Source organism: Solea solea, chromosome 3 (genome assembly GCF_958295425.1).
Source record: "Solea solea chromosome 3, fSolSol10.1, whole genome shotgun sequence".
Lineage (NCBI taxonomy): Eukaryota > Metazoa > Chordata > Actinopteri > Pleuronectiformes > Soleidae > Solea > Solea solea.
The window spans coordinates 24,028,849-24,048,149 of NC_081136.1; the positions used below are offsets into that span (position 1 = coordinate 24,028,849).

The 19,301-nt window shown below is 40.6% G+C and overlaps 3 protein-coding genes across 3 annotated transcripts; all 3 read left to right on the plus strand.

Annotated features, from left to right (window-relative positions):
• The first annotated feature begins 779 nt into the window (after positions 1-779).
• Positions 780-2,371, plus strand: LOC131456054 (vomeronasal type-2 receptor 1-like). The gene is made up of 4 exons (XM_058624030.1): positions 780-1,019; positions 1,215-1,509; positions 1,635-1,721; positions 2,342-2,371. Exons 1-4 carry the CDS (start codon positions 787-789, stop codon positions 2,369-2,371), a joined length of 645 nt encoding a protein of 214 aa, XP_058480013.1. The 5' UTR covers positions 780-786.
• Positions 2,372-3,958: 1,587 nt separating this feature from the next.
• Positions 3,959-7,802, plus strand: LOC131456056 (extracellular calcium-sensing receptor-like). Its single transcript, XM_058624031.1, has 4 exons — positions 3,959-4,200; positions 4,296-4,571; positions 4,698-4,869; positions 7,738-7,802. Exons 1-4 carry the CDS (start codon positions 4,078-4,080, stop codon positions 7,800-7,802), a joined length of 636 nt encoding a protein of 211 aa, XP_058480014.1. The 5' UTR covers positions 3,959-4,077.
• A 5,619-nt stretch (positions 7,803-13,421) lies between these two features.
• Positions 13,422-17,697, plus strand: LOC131456231 (extracellular calcium-sensing receptor-like). The gene is made up of 9 exons (XM_058624346.1): positions 13,422-13,649; positions 13,835-14,129; positions 14,255-14,341; positions 14,588-14,854; positions 15,376-15,582; positions 15,678-15,953; positions 16,156-16,383; positions 16,479-16,593; positions 16,672-17,697. Exons 1-9 carry the CDS (start codon positions 13,453-13,455, stop codon positions 17,580-17,582), a joined length of 2,583 nt encoding a protein of 860 aa, XP_058480329.1. The 5' UTR covers positions 13,422-13,452; the 3' UTR covers positions 17,583-17,697.
• The last annotated feature ends 1,604 nt before the right edge of the window (positions 17,698-19,301 follow it).

Below are 19,301 nucleotides of genomic sequence, written 5' to 3' on the forward strand. Positions count from 1 at the left end.
TATGTATATATACCCATAGCCTATATACATATATATATATATATATATATATATATATATATGTATGTATACATATACTATAGTGTTTGGAGTCGTTTAGAGCATGTTGTGTGGATTAGGACATTTCCTGATTTTTTTCAAAATGTCAAAGAAAAATATTGTTTTTATTTGTAGATTGGGCCTAAGTGAGGTGAGGGAGGGAGAGATAGGGAGAAGCAACTCGAAGCAGGTGAAAGTGGGACAGCAAATGGCAAGGGGTAACCCTATGTGCTGATTTACATCAAATAAAGTAGCAGATTTACTTTGTCAGTCTTTTGATGACAACGTGTTTATTATGGGTGATTTTAATCCTGTCAAATGCTGGGAAAAGAGCACGGCTTTAATAGTTGGCTTTTTCTGTTTTTTTCATTTTATTGTGTGATTTGTTTTCCTTATAATAGATCACAACTACTCATTGCTATCTGTTGTGTGTTCTACTGCCAAAGCTGTTCCCAGACTACAATTGCTATAATTGCAAGCTGCTTCATGACATCAAACTAGGTCGTTTGGAATTGTTGTGAATGAGAGACCCCTACTGGCAGATATGACAAACTTTGTGTTGAAAAACCTTACAATGTATAGATTAATTAATCAGTCTCAGATGGGATATGACTTAGGCCCTGCCCTTACAGGTTCTTCCTCTGGACTGATGGGTGGTGTGCAAATACAAACAACACTGCGAATACATAAAATGTGGTGATATTGTGATGAGCCTGCACTTAGACAGGGACGAACCAGAGCAAAGTCATGAGGTTATTTTTAGACACCAGTCTCCTCTGTTTAATGTTGTTCTCCTGCTTTTCCTCTGCTGTGTCTTCTTTTTATTATCCATCCTCTTGTCAGTTACAGGGACAGTTTAATTTAAATGGGATGCACAAAACTGGAGATGTGATTCTAGGTGGACTTTTCAGACTTCACTTCTATCCTGTTTATGCTGATGTATCTTTTACCTCAGAGCCACAACAGCCTACCTGCTATGGGTAAGCTGCCTGAATATTGTGGAATATATGTGGAATAATAGCATCATATCTGACCTGTGTAAAACATTTACATATTATTTGGTGTTGATGCTTACCTCATTATTTGCAGAGTGTGGAGTGTCTGAAGTTATAGAACTTGTGTAGTTCTGTACAGTTACTGTATGATGTATTTTTACACTTATGTTATGTTGTTAGTTTTGATGTTATAGGATTCAGACAGGCTCAGACGATGGCCTTTGTTATTGATGAGATCAACAGAAACTCCAACCTGCTGCCTAATGTGACTCTGGGATACAGTCTGTATGATAACTGTGTTCAAGTAGGGGTTGGAATAAGTGTAGCACTGTCCTTACTTGGTGGTCAAGAAGAGCAAGTTACATTAGAGGAGAGATGTGTAGGAACTCCTCCACTCCTAGGAATTGTGGGTGATTCTTACTCCACGGGTACTATTGCCATATCCTCAGTCTTAGGTTTGTACAGAGTGCCTCTGGTAAGTTTTTATCATTATTGTGACTTAATTTCATATTTAATTAAGGTGTGAAAATTGGGTATTTAACTAATTCAAAATACAAACATCTGCAAACTATGTTTTTGATACATGGTCTTGTTTTGCAGGTGAGTTATTTTGCCACATGTTCCTGCCTGAGTGACAGGCAAAAGTTTCCATCTTTCTTTCGGACGATCCCCAGTGATATTTTTCAGGTGGGAATCTATTTACAACATCAAAATACATAAAATAAATTGCATGTGTAAATACTGCTATATAACCCTAACCCTGATGAGAGCTGGCAGAATTTTCTATATAATGGATGAAGAGAGTCATGAATGAATATACAACACTTAAATATGGTGATTAAACACAGGATGTTGATGAACCTGTTAGGCAGGATTTCTAGTGAAAGATGATTTCAGCCTGTGCACTAATCCCTGTGTTCTGTGTCCACATAGGTGAATGCTATGATTCAGATTTTAAAACACTTTGGTTGGACTTGGGCAGGTCTGCTCATCAGTGATGATGCATATGGCGTCAATGCTGCTCGATCCTTTCATTCTGATCTGGGTCCAACTGCTGGAGGTTGTCTGGCTTACACAGAGATTTTGCCTCGTTATGATCCCATTGAAATTAGGAGAATAGTGGATGTGATAAGGAAATCTACAGCTCGGGTGGTGATTGTGTTTTCACCTGAGAATCGCATGGTTAGCCTCATGAAAGAGGTAGGTGTTGATATATAATTTGATTGACATATAACAATTCTGCAAAATCATATTATTTTGTGTCAAATAAATGTAAGTAATCATGTTACACCTCTGATTTGTTTAAGATTCTGCTCAGAGCATTTTCTGCTCACTAAGACAAAATTACAGTTATACATCTCTCTGCTCATGTTACTGTTTGACACACTTGCAGAAAATGCTGTGTTTCTTTTGTCAACCCAAATGCAGAGTTACAGCTCCTGCTTCTTTATATTGTTTATATGGATTGTTTATAGGAATGTTGGTAATTTTGGAAAACTGGTCCTGGCCCAAGAGTCGTCACCAAGACTCGGTGCTATATCAGTCCAAAAAATATTGATTCAGGTTTTACACACAAAAAAAAAAAAGAATATGTAGAATGAAGAATCATTTTAAAATCACCCATTATCATCGGTTTGGTTGAGAGGAAAATTGGGGGACTAAGGACTGGTGGGTCAAGGGGGTAAGATAGAGAACCAGATGTATAACAGCACTTCTGGTGAATATTCAGCCACCACTGAAATATGTATATTTTTTATTTTGACAGGCCTAGCAGAAACATTAGGCCTGTGTGTGTGCATGTGCGTGCGTGTGTGTGTGTTTGTGGTTGCTGGTAATCAAGAAAAAAGGAAAGTAAATCTAACCAATGATTGCATATAGCAAAAGTCATTCCAATTGTTACCACAAGGTGGAATCATAAGACCGCACATGCAAAAAACTGTGAATCAACAGTTGGCCAATACTTACAAGGAACTACCAAATTACAGAAACTTAAAGCAATAACAATAATGACTAAGTGAATCCAGGGACATCAGTTTTAATCATAGCATAATAATGATGAAAATACTACTACTAATAATAGCCTCAGAACTGGATCTGGATCCTGCAGCTCGGGAGTCACCTGCCAGATGAGGACACAGAGCAAGAGAGGACAGGGAGGAAAAGCGCAAACTTGGGGAGAGAAAAAAAACAAGGTCAAGTAATAAAGTCATATTCATACCCTGAGTGTGAGGGAGTTAGAAAGTGAGCGCTCAGTGCACCACACCTATAGCAGCACAACTAAGAGATGGTTCAGGTTTCACTGAGCCAGATCTAACTATAAGCTTGATCAAAAAGGAAGGTTTTGAGTCTAACTTTAAATACAGAGCGAGGGTCCACCTCCTGAACTGACACAGAGCTGGTTCCACAGGAGAGGAGCCTGCTGTCTACATTTTGGGACTGAAGTCATGTGTTAGGATGATAAGGTACATCGAGTTCTTTGAGGTGTGTTGGGGTCTGATCATTAAGTACTTTGTATGAGAGGAGGAGGATTTTAAATTAAATTCTAAACTGTACGGGGAGCCAGTGTAGAGACGCTAACACTGGAGTGATATGATCTATCTTTTCCTGTCAGAACTCTGCTGCAGTATTTTGAATTAACTGATGGATTTAACAAACGTGTTGCAACATCCTGATGATAAGAAGTTACAGTAATTTAATCTAGATGTAACAAAAGCATGAGATAGTTTTTCGACATCCTTTTAAGACAAAAGGTTTTTAATTTTCATAATGTTCCACTGGTGGAAGAAGGCTGTTCTGGAAATTAGCTTTGTGTGTGAATCAAATGATTTTTCCTGGTCCAAAATAAATAGGTCCGCCATTTTGTCTGCAGTCAGGTCCTTCTCTTTTTAATCCATTTGCTTGTGTATGACATTAACTGTAGAAACTAGATTACACTTCCACATATGCAATATGCATACAGTTGGTGAAACAGAATGTGACAGGCCTGCAGTGGATCGCCAGTGAAGGCTGGTCATCAGCTGCTGTGCTCCAGACTCCCCACATCATGCCGTACCTGGCTGGAACACTGGGGATCGCCATTCGTCGAGGAGAAATACCAGGACTTAGAGACTTCCTGTTACAAATAAGTCCTGACCTACATCACAACAACACTGAAGGAAATAGCCTGGTGAGAATTAAATGTTTCAATCTGATATGAGACTACCAACAATGAAATAGTGTAATTATTTCAAAAACCCAAATTTGGCCATTCTCTTCATCCAGGTGAATGAGTTTTGGGAACACACATTTCAGTGTAGATTTGCACCACCTCCTGCAGGTTGGGTGGAAGCTGGAAGAGAAGTTTGCACTGGACAGGAAGCTGAAGAGAATGTTGAGAATGAATTGGTGGATGTTTCAAACCTCAGGCCAGAGTATAATGTGTATAAGGCTGTGTACGCTCTGGCATATGCTCTTGATGACATGCTGCAGTGTGAGCCAGGGAGAGGACCTTTCAGCAACAACACCTGTGCTCATTTGCAAAGAATGGAGCCATGGCAGGTGAGATATCAGTTTACGCCCAACTCTTGATTTTATGTTCATGAATAAACTCAACTGAAGTCAACCTTTTTTTTATTATGTAGTAATTTTCAATTTTCCTTTCGTCCCTAATCTGGAATTTCATAGATTATGCATTATTTGGAGAAAGTCAATTTCACTACATCATTTGGTGATGAAGTGTCATTTGATGAAAATGGTGATCCTTTACCAATATATGACATCATGAACTGGGTGTGGCTCCCTGATGGAAGAACAATAGTTCAGAGTGTGGGTGAGTTTAAGAGGTCAGCCTTCAAAGGTGAAGAAGTCACACTGGATGAAGACAAAATCTTCTGGAACTTTGAATCCAAACAGGTTATTTCTTACTTTTTTTAGAATAACATCCATTTTCCTTGCTAATTATAGATAAGATCAACAGATACTAATATTTCTCCACACAGCCTCCTCGGTCAGTGTGCAGTGAGAGCTGTCCTCCAGGTACCCGCATGGCCAGAAAGAAGGGGGAACCTGAGTGTTGTTTTGACTGTGTCCCTTGTTCAGAGGGAAAGATCAGCAATACAACTAGTGAGTGTAAAGTTTTAAACACCACACTTCAGAGATGTTGTATAAACATGCATCTCATCACTTCACCTCTTTTCTCAGACTCCATGGAGTGCACCAGTTGTCCAGAAGATTTCTGGTCCAGCCCCCAGCGTGACCACTGTGTTCCTAAGAAAACAGAGTTCCTCTCCTACCATGAGCCTTTGGGTATCTTCTTGACAACCACCTCACTGTTGGGCACATTTATCTGTGTTGTTGTTCTGGGCATCTTCATCCATCATCACAGTACACCTATAGTTCGTGCCAACAATTCAGAACTCAGTTTTCTTCTCCTGGTTTCACTCAAATTGTGCTTCTTGTGTTCATTGCTCTTCATTGGACGACCAAGATCATGGACTTGCCAACTAAGACATGCAGCATTTGGCATCAGCTTTGTGCTTTGTGTCTCATGTATCCTGGTGAAAACCATGGTGGTTCTGGCTGTGTTCAGGGCCTCCAAACCAGGAGGGGAGTCCAGTCTGAAGTGGTTTGGTGCTATGCAGCAGAGAGGGACAGTTCTGGTTCTGACTTCTGTTCAAGCAGCAATCTGCACTGTCTGGCTTGTCTCTGCTTCACCAATGCCTCATAAAAACACCCAGTATCACAGTGACAAGATAGTTTATGAGTGTGTAGTTGGGTCTACAGTTGGTTTTGCAGTTTTACTTGGTTATATTGGTTTACTGGCCGTCCTCAGTTGTTTGTTAGCTTTTCTAGCAAGGAATCTTCCAGACAGTTTCAATGAGGCCAAACTCATCACTTTCAGCATGTTGATCTTCTGTGCAGTGTGGGTGGCCTTTGTCCCTGCTTACATCAGCTCACCAGGCAAATATGCGGATGCAGTCGAGGTATTTGCCATCCTGGCCTCCAGTTTTGGCCTCTTGGTGGCACTGTTTGGACCCAAATGTTATATAATCCTGTTGAGACCTGAGAGAAACACAAAGAAAGCCATCATGGGTCGAGACATTAAGTCATAAAAACATTTTTACAATAAAAATATAATAATATATTAATGGTAATATTTATATAATGCTTTAAGGGAGAAGGCTGACTACATAACATAGTATTGTACGTAATGAATAAGAAAGATAATTTGTCAACACAACCATATAGTGGCCTACTCAGACATAAAATGTACTCATGTCCATGACCAACTACAAACTGGATTTTTAAATGTTACAAATCATTTTGTGAGTTTCCTTAAACTTTTTCCTGTGTGTATGTGATAGTGATACAGACAGATGGAGTGAGGACTATATTCCATGGTTTGAGTCCTGATACAGGGTTTTGTATCAATGCTTTAATAAAATCATTTTAATCATTCATTCATTCTGCCTTCATTTATTCTGCCATGCACAACATCTCTGTTTTTGGTGTAACAGTGTTACAGTGCCACCTACAAATGCTAGGAAAAGAGCACGAGAGTGGTCCTTTAGGATCCTGCACGCTGTCCTGTGTTTACTGATAACACATATTGGAAAGTGCTCTGATGGAGAGTCCAACTTTGACTAAGCTCTGCACACAGGTCCTGTTTTGTAGGCTGTGGCACCAGCAGGTTGTGGAGAATGTGATGATGCACTCACTGAAGAGTCATAAAATCTCTTTAGGGTGTTCCTGTTGACCCGTTCAGCATTGAGCCTTTTCAGGAGATACTATGAGGCAAATTTTACGTTGTTGTCAAAGATTGTGCCCAGGTATTTGTATTCATCCACAGTCTCTACAGTCTTCCCATGGATTGTGCTGACATTTGCTACTGCCAGCTCCATTTGCTTGCTGGCAAAGGTCACCACCATCTTTCTTTTGCTCCACATTTAACGCCAGGGCGGCATTGTCACACCACTCAACTAAGTCACAGAGTGCCAAGCCATGGTTATGTGAGGCACCTGAGAGGAGGGACAGGAGAACTGTGTCATCTATATATTTTACCAGTGGACTGTCTGGATAGATGGACCTGCAATCATCAGTCTAGAGGATGAAGAGCAGAGCAGCAGTAGGCAGTACAGGTGAAGGTGAGGTCAAAGAGGGTGTTATTGACCAGCAATAACAATAATAATAATAATAATCTTTATTTTGGACTCGAAAAAGTGGTCCACTCTCATACACATACACACTTAACATACAAGACAAAACCAAGTAGACAAACAGCCAAACAATTAATATAAAATACAGTAATTTGTCACTGTTAGTTTAAAAGAAACGGTGCAAATTATTGTGCCAGTGCTTGCGAAGCCTGGATGTGAGCCGATATCCCATCATGGGGCAGGTTAAGGCCTTGATAACACAGTTATCAGATAGGTCCAAACGACACATGAAATTGAACATCAGCTTACGCAACAATGCCGGACAAGTTGGTACATTAGAAGATACAAATAACTGGCTGGCACTGTGCCACCTAGGAACACGTAGCAACAACCTCATGGCGTCATTATAAGCCACTTTTAGCCTCTGCATACTTTTCACTCTGTAGGAAGACCAGAGATGAGCTGTATACAGGGGGGTGACATAGGCCCTGAACAGAGCACATTTGACATCAACGGAACACACAGAAAATTTTCTTAACAGCATATTGGCCTGTGCATATATTTTACAGCACTGACGACGGATGTCACTGTCATCTCTGAGATCATCAGAAAAGACATGGCCAAGATATTTTAGTTCCTTCGTCATTTCTAAGGAGCCATCAGAGAGATAAAAAGTAGGAAAGGACGATTTCCTGTCCTCCCTAGATCTCACTACCATGGCCTTACTTTTTTTAGCATTATAGTTAATGTCAAATTCTCTGCCATATTGTGTACATATTCTTAGCATTTGTTGTAATCCTGCAGTATATGGACAGAGTACAACAAGGTCATCAGCATACATGAGATGGTTGACAACTTGGTTTCCCACAATACAGCCTGTTTTACATTCATTCAATTGTTTTGACAAATCATCAATATAAACATTAAAAAGAAAAGGAGATAAAATGCCTCCTTGCCGGACCCCATTACTCACATGAAAAGGAGCAGAGACAGCATCATCCCACTTGACCTGAAATGTTTGCTGAGCATACCAGTATATGAGAACTCTAACAATATGTTTAGGAACATTTCTCTCAAGCAATTTAACAAATAATTTGGCATGATTAATCCTATCGAATGCCTTAGAGGCGTCAATAAAACAAAGAAACACAGAGGAGTTTTGACTTTGGTACTTAGCAACTATCTCTTTTAATGCAAAAATGCATAGGTCAGTACTATGTTTTCTCTTGAACCCAAATTGATTGTCAGTAGTTAATACATACATTTCTATCCTATTTAAAATGATCCTTTCCAGCACCTTAGACAGTATACTGGCAAGGGCAATAGGCCTATAATTGTCCATGCTGTTTAGCCTTCCAGCCTTCTCCTTAAGAACAGGGACCAGTAAGACAGACAGGATGGAATCCGGAAGAACTCCATGCACCAGGAGGCCAGTGAAGCACAGGGCTAACAATGGGGAGAGCCTGTAACTGGCATGCTTGAGATGTTCTGCAGCAATACCATCTGTACCACATGCTTTGTTGTTATCAAGCATCTTAATGGCATCTGATACCTCACCAGGTCTTACTGTGACATGAGAGTCCAAATCAACAATATTAACAGCAGCAACGTTACTCTTAACACAGTTAAAGAGCTTGGAATAATGCTTGCACCATAACTTTGCAATGTTATCTGAGCCACAGACACCTTCAATGTCATATGGCAAAGAAGTTTTATGATTATTCATCACTTTAATTGCATTCCAAAAGTCTACATGGTTATTATTTTGTAGCTTCCTGGCAAGCAAGTCAGCTCTGATAGTGTTCTCGTTGGTCTTAATATGACGGAGAGCATATTTATATCTAGCATTAGTTTGTTTCTTATACTCAAACACATCACCCTGTCTGGGCCTTCCTGCATTAAACCAGAGTTTAAAGGCTTCCCTTGCTGTGGCATGATGTTCAGCCACATACTCGTTCCACCCAGGTTTGATGTTAAACGCCTTCTTATGCCCACAGAGAGGCCCAGCAGAGGCGTGTAGAGCCTTGATTATGTTATCATATAAGTCACAGAGGTCAACAGCATGTTGTGGATCAGTACAGTTCATATTAAGACAAGTTACAGCATCTCTCGGCAAAACAACGTGATTTAATAAGCTGTCCGTTAAGACAGTATAACTATCAATGTTTTTCTTAGACAACTTAGCCCAATTTAATTTCTCAGAGCTGACAGTATTCCCAGAGTCCACCAAGAGGGGCACAGTCTCAACATTTAGCACCATAGCTATTGGTATGTGGTCAGAGGTAGCCAGACCATAGCAAATTTCCATACTTTCTAGTGAGGCATGAGCATCGGCTGTACACAAACAGTGGTCAAGCCAGGACGTTGTGTGCCATGCCTCACTAACATAGGTAAAACTATTATTAGGTAAAAATACTTTACTAGACAATACCAGATTATTATCATTACAAAAATGTACCAGATGTTTTGCAAACAGAGAATTGATATCAGATACATCAGCATTAAAATCCCTATTTACATAAACACAAGTTGAGTCATGGTCCTCAATAAAGGAATGAATAAAGGCAAGTCTGTTCAAAAATTCATCCTCATTGTCATAGGATTCATAGGGGGTATATATACTTAAGATACACATTTTCTTACCATTAAAATGTATGTCTATCCCTATAGCCCAGTCAACATTTAGTCTTATCACTTTCACCATAGGATCATATTTGCAATTCCAGAGAATGGCTACTCCACCAGATATTCTACCTTTAATTAATTTTGTACTGAGGTCAGTAGTAGATTCTCCTGCACCATGAAAATCTTTGTGTATTGAATTTAGCTTGTCTAAATCCTGTTTGGCAAGCCAAGTCTCTTGGAGACACATAATATCACACTCATTCAACAAGGTATCAACAACATAGCGTCTAGATATATCTGTGGCAGTATGTCCCACACGTAATCCACGTGCATTGTATGATACAACCCGCATAATGTTCTCCAATCGGGATACGGTTCGTGCACAGCAGCCACATCATCAGTCGCTCGTTAGCTGGCAAGCAGCTGACTGGGGCTCCCCATCACACACCACAGGCTGTATTGCAGGTAACTGGGAGCGTGGTTTACCTTCCAGTCCAGCAGCTCCAAAACCAACGCCTCTAGGCTGGCGCGGCTCAAAATAACGTCTAACAAAAGAGCCAGCCGGCCACAGGTGCGGATCATACATCTCTGCTACATTGTTACATTCAGCAGTGACACAGAAAGAGCTGAATCTACTTCCAGATGTTTCAATTTTACAACAGATCACCTTCCGTCTCAGTTTGTCTTTCAAATAGATGGATAGAGTGTCGGAATCCAGGTTAGGATCAAACTTTGAGGCAAAGACACTCACCATCTTCGTTGTAATAGTTTTTATGTTACTGGCCGTGCCCGTTCCGATGATTCCCGTCTTCTTTCTCTCTGATCTCGCTGGCGATTTACCCCGATGAAGTCTGTGCTGCACCGCAGGATTTCCCGGTGCTGGCTTAACACGACCCGCCTTCTTCACTACCGTGGTCCAGGCAGGAGATTGTGTTTGCCCCGATGACCGGGCCGCCACAGTTGGGGTCAAAGCTGTGGTCTCCCGCTGGACAGTTGGTGTTAGGGCTGTGGTCACCGTCTCCCTCTGGACAGTTGCGTCTGAAATCCGTTCGGCAGCCACGGGCTCCGTCGCTGGGGGGAGCGGCTGCTCCACAGCGGTCAATCGCCCATCAATGGCCGCCGTCACTTCCCGCAGACTTTCACAAACATTTGACTGGATTTCCAGGGTTCTCTTCATGCAACAGATCTCATTGTTTAATTGTTCCATTCTGCCCAGCAGTGTTGAAACATCTATATGGTTGAATGACACGGGTGGCAAATCGTCCAGAAAGTGTGACACAAATCTCGGGACATCCTCCCCACACTCATTCAGCACTCTCATGCACAGTTTAACATTATTACTGTCTTTCTGTTGGCCTTTGTAGGTGATACAACGCTGAGACGTGTTAGGGCAGACCTCAAACAGAGCCTTCTTGGCGGCCTCAATCCGTTCTGAAGTGAAGCAATTTGTCACCAGCAGAACAATCTCGTCGTGGCTTAAAGTTCTCATTTTAACCACAAGAAAGTTCAATATTTCGTCTTCCACAATTATTTTACCGGCATTAGTTTTGTAAATCTCCGGTTTTAATCGAGAAAACGCTGAAGCAGCAGCACGCTGTGATTGTCCGTCCGCCACATCCGCCACATCCGCCATCAGCGCGGCCGCTCTGATTCAATTGCTCTATCTATCAATCTCTGTGTTGTGTGGGTCAAGGTGTTTGACACCACATGATTAGCTGGTCATCCAGGTTCTAACATGTGGAGAGTTTCTCTGCAAGGATGTGTGGCTATAGGATGATGAATGCAGAGTAGAAGGTCAGGTTCGGTGTTTTTGTTGGTCCTTTTAAGGGCTCTCACCAGCTCTTCAGCTTTGAAGGGGAATTATTCTGATGCGACTGTGAGGAAAGAGATAATGACATTTAGTTGGGTGGTAGTCTCAAATCTGGAATATGGAAATGGAAAAGAGTTGAGGTCATTTGGGAAGGATGCTGGGCTGCTACCAGCCACCTGGATGGTCCTGTGCGTGGTGGAAGCAGTGTTCACAGTAACCATGTTCTTGATCCCCTGCCAAGCTGAGCTGAGGCTCTCTTGAGGGATTTTTTCCTCCATGTTATTCTTGTATTTCAGCTTGACATTCTTTATTGCACATTTTACCTCTTTATTTACCTCTCTCTTTTCCCTTTTGGTGCCAGTGAAAAATATTATTTACTTTACTCAGTTATCCAGGGTTTATTGTTGGAAAATACTGTAATGTTTCTGCTGAGAATGATGTTGTCCATGCAGAAAGATACATATGAAGACACAAGTCTACATGCACATCAATGTTGCTGGAGGGGACGAGGAGGTTATCCCAGTCTGTGGATTTGAAGCGTCCCTGCAGGGTCGCATTGCTGTTGTTAGTCCCCTGCGTGATGTTTTAGATAACCATCTCTGTCCTCCTTATATGAAGGATCAACAGATTTAAATGCATCTGGAACAGATCCATAAAATGTATCCAGAGTCTTTCCCAGGTGGATGATTCTATTTATTTTAGTGTATTACAGAGTGCTAGATTAATACCTGGTTACTAGGGATGGCCGATATTGGCTTTTATTCGATATGCCAATATTGTCCAGCACTTAATTTCTGATACAGGCTTTTTTTCTCACAAAACAAATTTTAGGTCACGGACAATCACGTATCTCCTCCTGCGCCAAGTGCTTAAGCCTCATTACCGACTTTCCCAAGCACGCTCAAGTAAAACGGGCAGAGCGAGAAGACTTCCGGGTAAGGTTTCACGTCTTGAGTTTGTTCAGGATAAATATATTCTAAGTTCTAAGCTAAACGTGGTATGTTTGTGCAGTCAAGGTGCAGTTAATCAGACTCTGTGTATTCACTGTTTGTCGTATCTTGAGCAATGCCGTGACTTTCGAAATAAAAGGCAATTTTTGTTCAATTGAATTACCTCTACTCATTATTACATACCTTAAAACAGAGCACATAATATCTACCAAACATTTGCTCGCATGCTTTCACAAAATCTGGGCATTACTTTATCAGGTTTTCATTATCGGCAGAAGAACCGATACCGATATGAATCAATATTAATATAATAGGCTAATATCCGATATTATCGTTGGGCAGATATTGTCGGAGAGCCTATACTGGTTACCAACATATCTATTGTGAAGCACATAGCAAATGCATAATCATATGTGTAAACTACTGTTTAAGACAGCTTTAACATTTGGGCCAAAGGAAATATCTGGCTTTTTCTGTTTTTTTCATTTTATTATGTGATTTGTTTTCCTTATAATGGATCACAACTACTCATTGATATCTGTTGTGTGTTCTACTGCCAAAGCTGTTCCCAGACTACAATTGCTATAATTGCAAGCTGCTTCATGACATCAAACTAGGTCGTTTGGAATTGGTGTGAATGAGAGACCCCTACTGGCAGATATGACAAACTTTGTGTTGAAAAACCTTACAATGTATAGATTAATTAAATAGTCTCAGATGGAATATGACTTTGGCCCTGCCCGTACAGGTTCTTCCTCTGCACTGATGGGTGGTGTGCAAATACAAACAACACTGCAAATACATAAAATGTGGTGATATTGTGATGAGCCTGCACTTAGACAGGGACAAACCAGAGCAAAGTCATGAGGTTATTTTTAGACACCAGTCTCCTCTGTTTAATGTTGTTCTCCTGCTTTTCCTCTGCTGTGTCTTCTTTTTATTATCCATCCTCTTGTCAGTTACAGGGACAGTTTAATTTAAATGGGATGCACAAAACTGGAGATGTGATTCTAGGTGGACTTTTCAGACTTCACTTCAATCCTGTTTATGCTGATGTATCTTTTACCTCAGAGCCACAACAGCCTACCTGCTATGGGTAAGCTGCCTGAATATTGTGGAATATATGTGGAATTATAGCATGATATCTGACCTATGTGAAGCATTTACATATTATTTGGTGTTGATGCTTACCTCATTAGTGTGTGTGAAGTGTCTGAAGTTATAGAACTTGTGTGTACAGTTACTGTATGATGTATTTTTACACTTATGTTATGTTGTTAGTTATAATGTTATAGGATTCAGACAGGCTCAGACCATGGCCTTTGCTATTGATGAGATCAACAGGAACTCCAACCTGCTGCCAAATGTGACTCTGGGATACAGTCTGTATGATAACTGTGTTCAAGTAGGGGTTGGAATAAGTGTAGCACTGTCCTTACTTGGTGGTCAAGAAGAGCAAGTTACATTAGAGGAGAGATGTGTAGGAACTCCTCCACTCCTAGGATTTGTGGGTGATTCTTACTCCACGGGTACTATTGCCATATCCTCAGTCTTAGGTTTGTACAGAGTGCCTCTGGTAAGTTTTTATCATTATTGTGATTTAATTTCATATTTAATTAAGGTGTGAAAATTGGGTATTTAACTAATTCAAAATACAAACATCTGCAAACTATGTTTTTGATACATGGTCTTGATTTGCAGGTGAGTTATTTTGCCACATGTTCCTGCCTGAGTGACAGGCAAAAGTTTCCATCTTTCTTTCGGACGATCCCGAGTGATATTTTTCAGGTGAGAATCTATTTACAACTTCAAAATACATAAAATAAATTGCAAGTGTAAATACTGCTACATAACCCTAACCCTGATGAGAGCTTGCAAAATGTTCTATATAATGGATGAAGAGAGTCATGAATGAATATATAACACTTAAATATGGTGATTAAACACCGGATGTTGATGAACCTGTTAGGCAGGATTTCTAGTGAAAGATGATTTCAGCCTGTGCACTAATCCCTGTGTTCTGTGTCCACATAGGTGAATGCTATGATTCAGATTTTAAAACACTTTGGTTGGACTTGGGCAGGTCTGCTCATCAGTGATGATGCATATGGAGTCAATGCTGCTCGATCCTTTCATTCTGATCTGGGTCCAACTGCTGGAGGTTGTCTGGCTTACACAGAGATTTTGCCTCGTTATGATCCCATTGAAATTAGGAGAATAGTGGATGTGATAAGGAAATCTACAGCTCGGGTGGTGATTGTGTTTTCACCTGAGAATCGCATGGTTAGCCTCATGAAAGAGGTAGGTGTTGATATATAATTTGATGGACATATAACAATTCTGCAAAATCATATTATTTTGTGTCAAATAAATGTAAGTAATCATGTTACACCTCTGATTTGTTTAAGATTCTGCTCAGAGCAGAGCTAGATGTAACAAAAGCATGAGCTAGTTTTTCAATATCCTTTTAAGACAAAATATTTTTTAATTTTGGGGTGTTCTGGAAATTAGCTTTGTGTGTGAATCAAATGATTTTTCCTGGTCCAAAATAACTCCAAGGTATCTCAAAGTGGAACTGGAAGCCATGGTGATGTCATCTAATGTGACAATGTGGTCAGAAGGTTTTTCTCCAAGGTGTTTAGGGCCGAGTATAATGACCTCAGTTTTACAAGTAGAAAGCTACAGGTTGACTTGAGCTGTGGAGGTACAAAGGTCCGCCATTTTGTCTGCAGTCAGGTCCTTCTCTTTTTAATCCATATGGTTGTGTATGACATTAACTGTAGAAACTAGATTACACTTCCACATATGCAATATGCATACAGTTGGTGAAACAGAATGTGACAGGCCTGCAGTGGATCGCCAGTGAAGGCTGGTCATCAGCTGCTGTGCTCCAGACTCCCCGCATCATGCCGTACCTGGCTGGAACACTAGGGATCGCCATTCGTCGAGGAGAAATACCAGGACTTAGAGACTTCCTGTTACAAATAAGTCCTGACCTACATCACAACAACACTGAAGGAAATAGCCTGGTGAGAATTAAATGTTTCAATCTGATATGAGACTACCAACAATGAAATAGTGTAATTATTTAAAAAACCCAAATTTGGCCTTTCTCTTCATCCAGGTGAATGAGTTTTGGGAACACACATTTCAGTGTAGATTTGCACCACCTCCTGCAGGTTGGGTGGAAGCTGGAAGAGAAGTATGCACTGGACAGGAAGCTGAAGAGAATGTGGAGAATGAATTGGTGGATGTTTCAAACCTCAGGCCAGAGTATAATGTGTATAAGGCTGTGTATGCTCTGGCGTATGCTCTTGATGACATGCTGCAGTGTGAGCCAGGGAGAGGACCTTTCAGCAACAACACCTGTGCTCATTTGCAAAGAATGGAGCCATGGCAGGTGTGATATCAGTTTACAGTGAATTCACTTAATCCTTTGTATTTGAGCGTGAAGTGTAAATAAATGCAGGCCATGGCAGGCGTGATATCAGTTTACGCCCAACTATTGATTTTATGTTCATGAATAAACTCAACTGAAGTAAACCTTTTCATTATGTAGTAATTTTCAATTTTCCTTTCATCCCTAATCTGGAATTTCAAAGATTATGCATTATTTAGAGAAAGTCAACTTCACTACATCATTTGGTGATGAAGTGTCATTTGATGAAAATGGTGATTCTTTACCAATATATGACATCATGAACTGGGTGTGGCTCCCTGATGGAAGAACAATAGTTCAGAGTGTGGGTGAGTTTAAGAGGTCAGCCTTCAAAGGTGAAGAAGTCACACTGGATGAAGACAAAATCTTCTGGAACTTTGAATCCAAACAGGTTATTTCTTACTTTTTTTAGAATAACATCCATTTTCCTTGCTTATTATAGATTAGATCAACAGATACTAATATTTCTCCACACAGCCTCCTCAGTCAGTGTGCAGTGAGAGCTGTCCTCCAGGTACCCGCATGACCAGAAAGAAGGGGGAACCTGAGTGTTGTTTTGACTGCGTCCCTTGTTCTGAGGGAAAGATCAGCAATACAACTAGTGAGTGTAAAGTTTTAAACACCACACTTCAGAGATGTTGTATAAACATGTATGTCATCACTTTCCCTCTTTTCTCAGACTCCATGGAGTGCACCAGTTGTCCAGAAGATTTCTGGTCCAGCCCCCAGCGTGACCACTGTGCTCCTAAGAAAACAGAGTTCCTCTCCTACCATGAGCCTCTGGGTATCTGCTTGACAACCACCTCACTGTTGGGCACATTTATCTGTGTTGTTGTTCTGGGCATCTTCATCCATCATCACAGCACACCTATAGTTCGTGCCAACAATTCAGAACTTAGTTTTCTTCTCCTGGTTTCACTCAAATTGTGTTTCTTGTGTTCATTGCTCTTCATTGGACGACCCAGATTATGGACTTGCCAACTAAGACATGCAGCGTTTGGCATCAGCTTTGTGCTTTGTATCTCATGTATCCTGGTGAAAACCATGGTGGTTCTGGCTGTGTTCAGGGCCTCCAAACCAGGAGGTGAGTCCAGCCTGAAGTGGTTTGGTGCTATGCAGCAGAGAGGGACAGTTCTGGTTCTGACTTCTGTTCAAGCAGCAATCTGCACTGTCTGGCTTGTCTCTGCATCACCAATGCCTCATAAAAACACCCAGTATCACAATGACAAGATAGTTTATGAGTGTATAGTTGGTTCCACAGTTGGTTTTGCAGTTCTACTTGGTTATATTGGTTTACTGGCCGTCCTCAGTTGTTTGTTAGCTTTTCTAGCAAGGAATCTTCCAGACAGTTTCAATGAGGCCAAACTCATCACTTTCAGCATGCTGATCTTCTGTGCAGTGTGGGTGGCCTTTGTCCCTGCTTACATCAGCTCACCAGGCAAATATGCAGATGCAGTAGAGGTATTTGCCATCCTGGCCTCCAGTTTTGGCCTCTTGGTGGCGCTGTTTGGACCCAAATGTTATATAATCCTGTTGAGACCTGAGAGAAACACAAAGAAAGCCATCATGGGTCGAGGCACTCAGTCATGAAAACCAGTGACGTGCAGTGAAATTCATGACTGGTGAGGCACTGACTCCCCTGAAGTCAGATGTACAAATATATGAACCTTAATTGAAACATTTAGTTGTTTTAAAAGCTTTTAATTATGCTTTAATTAATTCCATACTGTTCAACAATACAATTTCAAAACAAACAAAAGAATATTTAATATAAGGTCAAATTCCATTTTTTAAAATGTTAACGTTTTTCTTTGGCAAAATCGTGTATGGTCTTACTTTTATTTGTATATTTTGTCCATGTGTCTATCCTTCTCCAATAATATCTGTATCACGCTGTTGTAAAAGCAGACCTCTGCGTAGAAGAAGAGCATGCAGGGACATGCCCCTATTAACCATTTTGCCTATGGGGCTCAGCACTGCCCCCTATCAGTGTGGCACGGTACTTTCAGCCTCACCCTGTGCATTTTCACTGCGCATTTATGACCAATCAGAAAGACTAAATAGGTCACACACATTCCTTAAATATATTAGACGGACTGTGGAACGTCAGCATGTGCAGTACATGTGTAATCAAACATGTATCTTGGCAATATAAAGAGAGACAGCAATGGGCATGCACCAACTGCCTACATCAGTCAGAAGAATTGAGGAATTGAGGCACAGCTCATTGCTGCCTCACCTCGCCCTTCTCCCATGTATTTGAACAAGAAATGTGTAAATTCAGTGATTTTGACCATAGAAATGCTGAAATAATACAGTAAACTAATTTATAGAACAGTCAAGTGGACAAATTGATTTACTCTTATCATTGTTAGTATTTTACTTGTCATGATTGGCTCTCACCTGCCTCCCCTGACTGCACGTCACTGATGAAAACTGTACCCAAGAGTTAATTTAAAGAATGATTTCAATATCTGCCAATTACACCTCCTGAATTTTTCATACTCGACCTTGAATAAAATGTTATATGTTTTTGTGTTTTAATTTTTCAAACCTTCAATCAATCAGCAAAAGCTTACGGAGCTCTGTGTACCTACAAGGTATTAAAAAAGAAAAATTCAAAGGAGGCAGTAGAGTGGCTAAACCTACACGATGGACAGATAGCGTGATAGAATTTTATTTTTGGCTGGGAATGAGATACAAAGACATTGTGAACAGCCTGTCGAGAGGCATTTAAACAGAATATTGAGAGGCAGGTTTCTTTACCGTCGCAGGTACGACAATAACAACATAACACCGCTCGATTTGTTTACCCAGGTGTCCAGGAATGATAATATTATTAATTAGTATTTCGTGCTCACATTATACCTACTTCATGGCCATGAAATAAGTATAACGTGCACGTTATACTTATTTCGTGGCCATGAAGTAGTATTTCGTGGCCATGAAGTAGTATTTCAGTAGTAGTTCAGTATAGCTATTTCGTGGGCACAATTTATTTTATTTTTTTATCATGTCATGTCCAGGGCGCCGTAAAAGCTACAGAATGAACTGGTGGTTTGTGAGACTGGCAGTTGGAAAAGCAAAGGGACAAAAATATTGATATGCATTATGTTTGTCTACTAAAATATGAAAATCGTTAAGAGGTACAGCCAAAGATCTGCGCTGCAACAGCCATTTCTTTCTTCAGCAATGCATTTTCCTTGTCCATCTTCATTCAACGGTGAAAACACACGCAGTTTCTTTAAGTAGCAGTAACAGTAATGAGCCTCTGCAGGAGTGGCTGCATATAAAGCAGCCATGTGTTTT

Coding starts and splice junctions, on each gene's coding strand:
- LOC131456231 (XM_058624346.1), top strand. CDS start 13,453: ATGTTGTTCTCCTGCTTTTCCTCTGCTGTGTCTTCTTTTTATTATCCA. Junction 13,650..13,834: donor CAACAGCCTACCTGCTATGG/GTAAGCTGCCTG, acceptor TTATGTTGTTAG/TTATAATGTTATAGGATTCA. Junction 15,954..16,155: donor AAAGAATGGAGCCATGGCAG/GTGTGATATCAG, acceptor GGAATTTCAAAG/ATTATGCATTATTTAGAGAA.
- LOC131456054 (XM_058624030.1), top strand. CDS start 787: ATGAGGTTATTTTTAGACACCAGTCTCCTCTGTTTAATGTTGTTCTCC. Junction 1,020..1,214: donor CAACAGCCTACCTGCTATGG/GTAAGCTGCCTG, acceptor TTATGTTGTTAG/TTTTGATGTTATAGGATTCA. Junction 1,510..1,634: donor GTTTGTACAGAGTGCCTCTG/GTAAGTTTTTAT, acceptor CTTGTTTTGCAG/GTGAGTTATTTTGCCACATG.
- LOC131456056 (XM_058624031.1), top strand. CDS start 4,078: ATGCCGTACCTGGCTGGAACACTGGGGATCGCCATTCGTCGAGGAGAA. Junction 4,201..4,295: donor ACACTGAAGGAAATAGCCTG/GTGAGAATTAAA, acceptor CTCTTCATCCAG/GTGAATGAGTTTTGGGAACA. Junction 4,572..4,697: donor AAAGAATGGAGCCATGGCAG/GTGAGATATCAG, acceptor GGAATTTCATAG/ATTATGCATTATTTGGAGAA.